We start from the raw sequence: 12,195 nt of genomic DNA on the forward strand, positions 1-12,195 counted from the left end.
CTTTCATAATGAATGATGTATTGTTACTAATTAACAAATAGCATGTACACTGTAGCCCACTTACTTTTCTTTTAATTTGCAGGAATTGTGTGTTTCAAGTCAAAGTACTGTACATAACAAGTTAATTTGTTCCACATATCCAAACCACACATTGTGTCACGTTCTGTTTGTTTTTCTAGGTTTTGGGTATTTCTATGTTTCGGCCTAGTATGGTTCTCAATCAGAGGCAGGTGTCATTAGTTGTCTCTGATTGAGAATCATACTTAGGTAGCCTGGGTTTCACTGTGTGTTTGTGGGTGATTTTTCCTGTCTCTGTGTTTGCACCAGATAGGACCGTTTAGGTTTTCGCACATTTATTGTTTTGTTAGTTATTTAATGTCTAGTTCCTTTATTAAAGAACATGAATAACCACCACGCTGCATTTTGGTCCGCTTCTCCTTCACCACAGGAAAACCCTTACACATTGATTTACATAAGCCAATTAATTATACAATGTCATGAAAAGAGATATACATTTTTATTTGCACATCGATATATTCCCATTCTAAAAGATTAATTAGGCAACATGTCTACATAATTAAAGACAAAGATACTTTTGTATCTGATATCCAATATAAGCCAAAAGATGTATTGAAGTTTCAATGTATTACTCATATTTTTTCTCTTAGACATTTCAATAACATTTCTGCCATGTGTGCTATTTATTTACATGTTATTCTCTGAATACACAATGCAAAACTAACCATCAGTATCATTACTCATGCAAATGGCACAGAATTGAAACAGGACAGCAGGGAACCCCTATTTGAAACCATCATTTCGTCGTCGGTTGCACATATTCAATAATCATGATTTAGGCTTCAGCTCTGACCCCTATATCGCAGATCAGGCAGTAAGGTTAGAGGTGCCAGCAGTGGATCTTGTTGGACCAGTGCTCTCTTGTCTTTCCAGGTATTTATGGGTCATTTAAAGGTCATCTAGAGGTCATCGGACTCAGGGATGGGCATAGGTTCCAGAGGTACGGTGGGCAGGATCAGTGGGATGCCGTCGGTTATCCATCCCTGGGCGACCCTGTTGAAGGTGGGCCGTTTCACCCCTGGGTCCTGGAGATCAGAGTAGTTGGGGAGGTTCAGGTCGATCTCCGGGAGCTTGAACGTGATCCCACTGCTCTGGGGGGCTTTGTCGAAACCACCAAACGGTGTGGCCACCCTGGAAATCAGATGTAGAGATACAAGAGTGAATGCAAAATCAAAATGAAGATCTTTAAAGATGTGACGGTTTGCATAGAATATAGAAAGCTGGCTTTTTATGGAGTGTTACAGTAGTGCATCCATGTAACAGTGAATCTGAACTGTTTTATAAGAAAACCATTTAATTCCATTGAAATGTTTGCAATATCAATGTCGTAAGTACTTGAAATTTGCATACTTAACTCAAAGTCTGCCATTGAGAGAAGTGCATGGCTGATGCAGTATGTTCAAGTAGCTCGGAAATCTTTGGCTTAAGTTGTTGAATAGCAGTTGTCTGACAACTCTCCTCAGAACACTTCACCTGTTAAAGCTCTTGTATTCAGGAGCCTCTGGTCTGGGTTCAGGGACAGGCATCCTGATATTGAGGGTCTCGGCCAGGTTGGGGTCGTTAATGATAGCCTGCTCCCAAGGGGAGTGGTAGGACTTGGGTATTGCTGTAGAGTTGAACGTCTCTGCAGGGACATCCTTCAAGGGGCCTCCATATCCTGAGATACATGCCAAGAAGATATGATCATAAGACCAACAGTGCAGTGTATAGACACTCACTTATCCTATCAACACATTAGTATATCTGTGCGGTTGGACTTTAGTGCGATACATGATTACTGCCAATTTCTTTCTTGTCGTCCTTGCACAAGAAATGTGAAAAAGTACTAGGGCATTTGAGCCTGTATTTTGTCCAGACCAGGGTTCCCCAACTGGCGTCCCACCAAGTTTTTTTGTGTTGAATTTTCATTGCTGGACATAAAAGACTGTACAAACACCAGGAAATCAGCTCCAAGTGATTGTAATTTTAGAAATCTGTTCCCAAGTATTCCCAAGCATTATAGAGAGGCACGGGATCATATACAAATGTAAGCAAGGCTGGAATGATTATGTTTTAGTCAAACATTATATCTGTTTGGGGTTCGTGCAGTCAATTTGCAATCCACAAATGATTTGTAATTCTGTTCCGCCCCCCCCGACCATCCGCTCCAGGAAAGAAATCAGCTCACGGCTGAATCTAGTTGATGATCCCTGATGTAGACAGAGCAAGGTAACAAACACAACACTTTAGTCACTCCGTTGTTACCACCTGTTCCTCCACGCTAATTTCATCAAGACATAACAACAACAACAAAAAATTACATTTTTGTTTAGTATTACCTGTTTTTTATTGCTTGGAAAACAAAATAGGTGTCAAAATGACTGTGGCTGTGCTGTTTTATCAATAGCCACTATAATCTAATAACGGTATTAACTAGAGCAGTGAAAAAGGTGATGTAGACGCAACACTAGCAGATTGAGACAATTTGGTCCATCATTAGCTCATGTCTTAAAATAGTGCACACCATCGTTCGTTCATCCTTTGTGTGAAAAGCGGGTTGGTCCAGTTGATATGGGTTGACACCATGCTTGGTCACATCAGATTCTATAAGAGTGTTCTGTTTGTATCTCCTGCTGACAATTTAATGCAGGGAAAGTAAATGCTTCTCATGTATACTGCTTAAAGGCCAGAGGTCTGCTGAGTCACTATGGGGAATTAGACTGGTCCTTAGAGGTAACATGAACATCTAAATAGGGCCTTAAAAATGCATTCACAACCCCTTCATAAGCAGTACATAAGCAGTTCATAAATGTTCATGTCAACAATTGCAAGACATAGCATACATATCAATTTCTAGTTGTTGAAAAGCGATATTTACTTATGAATGCAGTATGCATGAGTTATGAATGTGTTATGAAGTCCTTATGTAGGATCCCTTCAAGTGAAGCGTTACTCATGCTTAACACTACGTAATAATGAAATAAAGATATTTTAATAAGCCCTTATTATTCCCTTAAACTATATTATTCCGCCTTATAAGCATTCATAGATTTTGAATATTGATGTGGTAGCTACATACCTGGTGCAATGCTTTCTGGATTTGAAGGGTTTCCTGGGGCGGGTGTGTAAGGAAGTTTTTTTGATCCCTCTTTGTTTTCGGCACTGTCTACATTCTCAGCTAGCAGATCCCTCTGGGAAAAAATGGAAAGTATGTTGTTATCAGCAAAGCTTTACCCTTTTGCTCAGTTCTGAACTTATCTCATTAATTCATTTGAGGATTAGCTGCAATGAGTTGTTCACTTTGAGTAAATGAGACCCACTAGGTAAATGGGTAGATCGATCACAGGTTTTACGACCATGTTAACTTAGCACACTGAGCTAAAGCTTGGGCATAACATCAAAACAAGATCAGCTACCACCAAAATGCCCATCAAAAGACTTGAAATAGCAACTAATGCATGTTTGTTTGCAATGTTTAATTATTGATGTGTAATGTTGAGAACATACATCTAACCAATGTACACGTGAACATATAATGCATAGAATTCAGAAAGTATTCCTACCCTTGACTTATTACACATTTTGTTGTGTTACAGCCTGAATTCAAAGTTGATTAAATATATTTTTTTCTCACACATCTACACACACTATTCTATAAAGACACAGTTAAAATATGGTTGTAGATGTTTTTGGCACATTCATTGTAAATTAAATGCAGAAATATCTCACTTACATAAGTATTCACACCACTGTCAATGCATATACCTTTGGCAGCGATTACAGCTGTGAGTCTTTCTGAGTAAGTCTCTAAGAGCTTTGCACACCTGGATTGTACAATATAGTTGTTGATCATTGCTAGACAGCCATTTTTAAGTCTTGCCATAGATCTTCAAGCTAATTAAAGTCAAAACTGTAACTAGGCCAATCAGGAATATCGAATGTCGTCTTGGTAAGCAACTCCAGTGTATATTTGACCTTGTGTTTTAGGTTATTGTCCTGCTGAAAGGTGAATTTGTCTCCCATTGTCTGCTGGAAAGCAGACTGAACCAGGTTTTCCTCTAGGATTTTTCCTGTGCTTAGCCCTATTCTGTTTATTTTTATCTTAAACAACTCCATAGTCCATGTTGATGACAAGCATGCACATAACATGATGCAGACACCACCATGCTTGAAAATATGAAGAGTGGTACTCAGTGAGGTTTTGTGTTAGATTTTCCCCAAAACATAATACTTTGTATTCAGGACATAAAAATGCAACAAAAATTGGCTAAGAAATTAACTTTAAGCACCTTATTGCAAGCAGAATGCATGTTTTGGAATATTTTTATTCTGTGTAGGCTTTCTTTTTTTCATTCTGTCATTTAGGTTAGCATTGTGGAGTAAATAAAATGTTGTTTATCCATCCATTCTCCTATCACAGCCATTAAACTTTGTAACTGTCTTAAAGTCACCATTGGCTCATGGTGAAATACCTGAGAAGTTTCCTTCCTCTCCGCGACTGAGGTAGGAAGGACACCTGTATCTTTGTAGTGACTGGGTGTATTGATACACCATCCAAAGTGTAATTAATAACTTGACCATGCTCAATGGATAGTCATTTTCTGCTTTTTTTTACCCATCTGCCAATGGTGCCAAGCATTGGAAAACTTCCCTGGTCTTTGTGGTTGAATCTGTGGTTGAAATTCACTGCTCGACTGAGAGACCTTACAGATCATGTATGTGTAGGGTACAGAGATGAGGTAGTCATTCAAAAGTCATGTTAAACACTATTATTACACAGAGAGTGAGTCCAGTCAACTTATTATGACTTGTTAAGCAAAACATTACTGCTAAACTTATTTAGGCTTGCCATAATGAAGGGGATGAATAATTATTGACTCAAGACATTTCACCTTTTCATTTTTTATTAATTTGTAAAAATGTCTAAAAACATAATTCAACTTTGACATTATGGGATATTGTGTGTAGTGTCGTGACGTGACTATCATTCATGTGATGACAGCTATTTTATCAAATCAATTAACTATGTTTAATAATGACGTGATTAAATGTATCATGCAATAATTAACTCATTAGCAAGCACCACAGAAAAAGTTTGTTTAATGAGTTACAGTTTCCCGAATTAACTCCAGAATATATCAGAATATATCGTTATCCTACCAGTCATCCATTAGTTATTATTATTACCCCATATCAGTCTCATTCTGAACAACGTTGACTTCAAATCTGCACGAACCCTAGTCTAAAATGATGATTCAGCGATACACATATTTTTACTAATATTTACTAACTAACTAAATAATCACACAGAATTACATAAACACAAACACAGGATAGAGTGTATGTTGATTACTAACATAATGCAATGAAAAGTCCCTAGTGGACTAACCTGATATGACGGCTTGTTACACAATGGCGAGGGGGTGGGGACAGATATAGAGTGGGAAACATTGTACATAGGGTTGGATAACTATGCTCATGGGAATGTGAATATTTTGCACATGAACGATTGCTCATTCAAAAATAATTGCAATGTATATATATGTACACTTGTATTTCTTTGTCATCCCTCTCTGTTGAAATCGCCCGGTCCATCTATGGGGAGTCAGTTCGACAGAAGTCTCTGGTTGTTCACCAGAGGTCACAATGTCCTTAGTTGTTGTAGTAGGCTTTCTTTGTTCTTTAGAATGGATACATCAGACATACCGCACAGTGTTGAAAGGGAAATGTTCTTCTTTTCTCGTCTTCGGTCGAGTTTCCTAGAATACATGACATGCAGAGCTGCAGGCGGTGCATGTCTTAGTCTTCTTCTTCCCTGTTGAGTTTCAGAGGGTCTTACCATTTTGTATCATTCCGCTCATGCTGTGGTCACATTGGACTATATTTAAACTGCAACCATTTCAACGTGTAGCCAACCCTCCATGCTGTCTGGTGTCAATGGTTGATTATTCAGGGTACAGCTAGAACCACTTTACACACCGATATGCAACCCGGCATGTTTTGGTGATTTTACACGCCAGTAGCAACCCGGCAATGTACTGGTCTAGTAATTTTAAACCATTTTACACGCCAGTAGCAACCCGGCAATGTACTGGTCTAATATGTTCATTCTTTAGGAGTCCTTTATAAGCACTCTGGCAAAAGAGGCATTCCATCCTTTTAGCATAATGTCTGTGCTCACGTGGGCGTGGCTAACAACTGGGTAAAACTTCATATGAAAAACAATTATCTAATTTAGAAGGCTAAAATCACATTTCATCTTCTCACAAATAGTTTCATATTTAATCATATTTAAACATACGTTTTACAACTCTGACATATACATTGTGAAAACTCTTAAAGTTACAATGTTTCCATTATAACATCTTTAATGACATCACAAAATAAAGTGATCTGACATGATTGTTCTTTATGTCCCTCCCGACCATTTCCCACAATCTTTGTGTTAGAAATATTGTTTCATTATCCACTTTTGGATGTTGGAGTTTTGGCGGGAAGAATCTCTTTGTAACAAAAGGGTTCTTTCCCCTCAATACTGCATGGCAAGGGAGAGAAAGTTCCTGCAAGGCCTTTACGACCATCATATAACTGGCCAACTCCCCCAGGAGAGGGGGGTATTGAAACCTTTGATTAGCCGGCACCTTTGATCTCCATCCAGGAGGGCAAGTCATGACTGTAGGCCAGTGACAAAAACATCTACATTTAATCAATTTCAAATTCAGGCTATAACACAACAAAATGTGGAAAAAGTAAAGGGGTATCTGCAAGCACTGATAAGCGACATAGAATTTCTTGAGCAATGTGCTCCAGGAGCCTCTGGCCAGAGTAGGTGCAGAGAAATGTTTCTCCATATCTCCCAGGTGTTCTAACACTTTTGTCTGGGTGCACACATCATTAATGCAAACATGAGTCACTCAGAAACATATTTAAAATCCGGGAATATGGTTGCATTAAAGCACTTTTGGATCCAAGTAAACAATGAAACATTGTTACTGTACTGTAAATGAAAAGAATCACAAATACTTTTGAAATCCCAAAGTCCAGAGATCCAATAATGTGATCCCAGGATTCAACCCTTGGACCCTCAACCCATAATATCCAATATATAATAATAACTGTGTGTCTGATATAATCAGACTCGGCATTACAGGCTGGCAAAACCGGGCATGTGTAAATAGGATTAAGGTCATAAAGTCAGTCTCATAAAGTCTGTCTCGTCCAAAACAGAGTTTTGTGAGACTGGTCAAGACTGCATTACAACGTAAATTAAGTTTGGGTTTGTTTCAATCCTGCGCACATGCCCACACCTGGCAGCACAATTAAAAATCAATTTGGAGTGCAATCTGATTGTAATGCCTGTTGTAAATGTGGGTTGACTTTGGATATCCCTATGGATATTAGGGACTATCGGTAAATTCCACAATTTAAATCAAATCAAATCAAATGTATTTATATAGCCCTTCTTACATCAGCTGATATCTCAAAGTGCTGTACAAAAACCCAGCCTAAAACCCCAATCAGCAAGCAATGCAGGTGTAGAAGCATGGGACAATATATATATTAAAATTCCAATAGCTCCAAATTTAAATGACTTAAAGACCTCAGACCAATATATTTTTTTTATAAATGAATATACTAATATTGAAAGCATTTAATGAGAACTGAAAGGTGTGAAACATGAACATATTTTCTCATTTACATTTATTGCCGGTCTCTAACTATCACCCCAGATAGGCTATCCAATGTCAAACTAATTTTGCCACAGTTGCACGCCAGCCAGCTGAAGCTAATTGGCTAAATAATTTGACTTACTGTTCCCACCTGCGAACACACACCGAGACACCGATATCAAACCACACCCCGAAACCAACTCAAGTTTTAATTCTGTCATGGCCGTTAACATTTCTTAATGAACCAAATCTAAAATTAGGCAAAATCAGGAAGTGCCGTCACCCTTTAATAAGATGTCGTCTTTTCGACTCTATATAGACATAAAAAAAAATCATGGGCTGCATGTGACTGTATGATGAGGTTCTGAGGTTGCCTTTTTGTACCCCAAAAAAATATGTGCCATTGCGTTCCATTCCCTGCCTCATGGTATAAATAGGCTGCACTCTGTTTCTTGGTCTTCATTCACTATTTGACAAATGTTAATATTCTCACCCATCAAACTATTTTCAATTTCATCTTGTGTTTACATCTACTATTATATATGTGACATTATTTTTGATAGGCTACGGTTTAGGTGTAACCTACGGCTGCATTTCGAATACACTTGTATGTCGTAGTGGGACCAATATCTACTTTGTGTAATAAGGGCTATAAAGTAATATGAGTTGTGAACATCTTTAATTTCAGGTGCCCTCCGTGGATTTCGTCCTAGTGCCAGTCCTGAAGTTGTAAAACTCTACAAACAAGACCCTGCCTGTCACAGCTTTTTCTGCTCCAGTCTCACAGCGGTGGAACAAGCTTCCCGCAACACTATCCATCTGACCCGTCTATCAAATATGGCTGGTGTGGCAGAACCCAGATGTATGATATTGGTAGTGAATGTGAGTTGTGAGGTGTGTTGTATTTTGTGGTTGTATAAGTCTCCATATTTGCATCCACTTATTGTTGGTCTTTGGGATAAGAGTGTTTAGATTACTAAATTACACAAATGTACATGTAAAAGTCCTTACACTCAGCTGCACGTTTGCCTCATTTTGGATACTTTCAAACGTATATTTCTCTGATCTTCGCTGGCGCATTTTGAAAAGACGAGAGCCTCTGTTGGATTGCAGTGACAGCTCCTCCAGCATGATGTCTTTGGGAGTGCTAACCTTTATCCCCAGGTCCATGATGTCCCCTGGAAAAATAATTCAAACAAGTTCCAGTAGATGCCCATGACGGACTTTACATTAAAGGTAGACTCAGCAATGTGACATCATCTAACACAGTAGGGCAACTTCCTGTTTACAGACATAAATAACAACAGAATTTAAATCTGTCCAAAACCGCCACTATTGGTTCTTTGCAATTTGTGCCATCCTTTGAGATACTGTATACCCATATCAGGATGAGCTAATAGTGCAGTATTGGCAGTATGATTTTGTTATTGGGCATTGTAAACCAGATGTTTTCCAGCTGTATAATGATGTCATATATGGTGATCTCATGAGTCCACTGCTCTAAAAGTAAAGCAACTGTGACCTTCAAGATTCCCCCAAGACTGTATTTTTATGTCTTTGTTGCACAAAATATATCGTCTCCCCAAATATATACAGTATATATTTTTTTTCTGACACTCTCCCTAAGACATAATGTACATAGCATGCTTTTTTTTTTATAATTTATGATTACAGCGAGACCTTTATCAGAGGAAAGGTTCATTAACAAACATTATTATTCTGATATCATCTGAAGGGAAAATATCAATGACATAGTGTAACTTCAAAATGCTTTCTGCTGAGCAATTAGCATGCCTAAATCAAATGAACGTAGCTTCAAACCAAGCTGTATAGTAAGCATCACAATATGATAAAAGGTTGCACGTGTTTAATAATAATTGGTTGCCTCAATATACAGTATACTGCAATAGTTCATTCTTCATTGTATGGTTATTAAACAAAATTGTGCGTTGAGTTGATTTAGGTATGCTCTTTGGACAATGCAACCACAGCCTTGTTAATTTCCATGAATTTGCACTCAACAGTGCTAACGCTACTTGCTATTTGCGGGTTCTAGAAAGTCTAGGTGAATTTTGTGAATTTTCAACTCCGATTGAGACAAATGCAGTCTTACAAAAAATTGTAATACAAATGTATGTATTATTTCTTATTGAATTCAATTTGTATTATGTTATTGTTCCTATTACTTGTTGAAGGCTGAACATGATGCTGCTTCAATGAGCTATACCCAGACAGAATGTACTTCAGCTGTCGCAAACCCTCAGTCCCCTAAATCGCTACGCGCAGTTGTCCAACTCTGCCCTGCACAACTCCCCACCTCACCCGCCCCAAAATAGCAGCTTCAAAAGGACAACGACAGAAGGATTTGTTGCCATAGGTAGTAAAACATCCCCATTAGCTTTAAATGGCAACCGCTAGAGAAACGGCCCTGACATGTTCAACCCGGATATGAATGACTGCCCTCCACCAGAAGAAGTTTGATTCTCTTTTCTGTTGAGGCTGTCGTTGAGCCCTGGCCCAGATCATACAATTGGCACAGTGGACCTCTTGAGACATAGCCTCTGCATGCACCTTCCTCTCTCCAACTGGCATTGTACAGAATTGCGACATTTTGGCTTTAGGAAGGGTGGCACACGATTTTCCCCTGGGAACTGGAAACACATAAAGGACACAGGATGTACTCTCTGTTCTACCCCAGCGGAAAATCTTTTCAAATTGTGGTGTTGATATGAACTGAACATTAGAGAGCCAACATACTGTACTTCTATAAATAAAATAAGATTGGGTTTGAAGTAAAGTTGTAACGCTCACATGGCACATGCAACACTGGTTGACCTATCGGATAACTACTGCATGCTGTTTAGACCGCATTATGATATTCCATTAATGTCCTGTGAGAAAACAGTCATAAAATATTATGATGGCCTTCATGTCAGGTTTATGATAGCATTAGCTTGGCATTATGGCATTTAATTCAAGGACAGGGTTTCTGTCAACACCAAACCAAAACAGTACATCTCACTCATATAACTCAGATTGGCAGGTGTAATTCCTTGTTTGCGCTTGAAGAGCAAAGTCAACACTTACTTTAAAATAACCTTATAACGAATGCTAGATTATGTGCATTAAGGTGTCACATGGCATTCAGCGTTGTGAATCATCAGTGTTGGGTGAGGGGTGAACATTGTGTCCCAGGGTTGACAAAAAAATAAAAAATCATTCAGCACGATGGCATTTGACAAAATAAATAAAAATAATTCGGCACGATGGCATTTGAAAAAATATATATATTTCCGTGACAAATATAACAGCCTAGTTACCCTAAATCTAATTCCAGAAGTCCTAAAAAATCACAACTTAACTGTAAAAAATGTTTTTACTGTGCACATTTTTTTTCTTTGCAAACAAATGAATCAAAACAGCAATGCCCTTTTGTATTCACATCACAATTTTCACTACAGCTCTCAATGTTACCCCAACATGTTCATATCCTTTCCTATTTGCATTTTCCATGTTTCAGACATGTTGTACAAAATGTTTACTCTCAATGTTATGACTAAAATGTATATCATTTATAGTGCTTTAATTGTTTACAATTAAAAATAACATTTGGAACATGAGAAATATAATGAGAACCTGAAAGACGTTATTGAACACAATGTTCATAATCAGCTCTTAATAAAACATAAACATAGAAACATTATTTCAGAGTGACTACGGTAGAACCTAGCAGTTGTATTTATTTTGTAGCTTCTTGTTAAGTTTTCTAAAAAAAATATAAAAGTTTGTTAGTAAGGGATGTGAGATATTGATTAATGCAAAGTTAATATGACTGAATACATCAGAAAGTAGCATAATCAGAGTTAATCGTTGTGAATGGTCAAAGCACAAAACATTGACACTATTATTTTGCCATACCTCGGAATCACAACTCCACACCGTGATGGGACTTGTCCATACCTGTGTGTGTGTCCTGTCTGTCTTGTCTTTCAAACAAACTGGATCCTTGACTGGAAGGCAAGGAGGCTCAGGGGTCGACCTAGGTAGTTTCGATCCAACCTGAACTTCACACTCCCAGCCACTGAAGCCAATCTGTTGGCGGGGTGTGTCTCTGTGTCTGTTGTCAATGGAATGTAGCTTACATCAATAGGCTAAATTTAGCAGGCCAAACACTCAAAACCACTCACAAAGCAATGGGGACGTGGGGAGGCTATCAGAGAGATTAGGGCACCCGAACTGTGCCACCGGGCCCACACCGAGGGAGGGCTCTCCCCTCATGAGCACTTGTGTTTCCTGGAGCCTAGGAATGTCTAGGGAAGACATGACTCTGGAAGTGGTGTTGGAGGGCCGGTTGGAGGCACTCTTTCCTCTGGTCTAAAAAAAATATTTACAGTACCAGGCAAAAGGGGTTTTCTTTATTTCTTTCTATTTTCTACAGTGTAGAATAATAGTGAAGACATCAAAACTA

General features: G+C 38.4%; 1 protein-coding gene across 2 annotated transcripts; it reads right to left on the reverse strand.

The window, feature by feature from the left end:
- Positions 1-498: 498 nt before the first annotated feature.
- Positions 499-11,817, reverse strand: LOC109894214 (myozenin-2-like). Of its 2 annotated transcripts, none has more exons than XM_020487512.2 (5): positions 11,688-11,817; positions 8,739-8,905; positions 3,137-3,248; positions 1,552-1,735; positions 499-1,209 (listed from the first exon to the last, which is right to left on the reverse strand). In XM_020487512.2, the coding sequence occupies exons 2-5, from the start codon at positions 8,895-8,897 to the stop codon at positions 978-980; spliced, it is 687 nt and encodes a 228-aa protein (XP_020343101.1). In that variant the 5' UTR covers positions 8,898-8,905; positions 11,688-11,817; the 3' UTR covers positions 499-977. The 2 variants fall into 2 exon arrangements, with proteins under 2 accessions (XP_020343101.1, XP_020343099.1); XM_020487510.2 differs by having other exon boundaries at positions 11,646-11,812.
- Positions 11,818-12,195: the final 378 nt, after the last annotated feature.

The sequence above is a fragment of the Oncorhynchus kisutch genome, linkage group LG7, assembly GCF_002021735.2.
Source record: "Oncorhynchus kisutch isolate 150728-3 linkage group LG7, Okis_V2, whole genome shotgun sequence".
Lineage (NCBI taxonomy): Eukaryota > Metazoa > Chordata > Actinopteri > Salmoniformes > Salmonidae > Oncorhynchus > Oncorhynchus kisutch.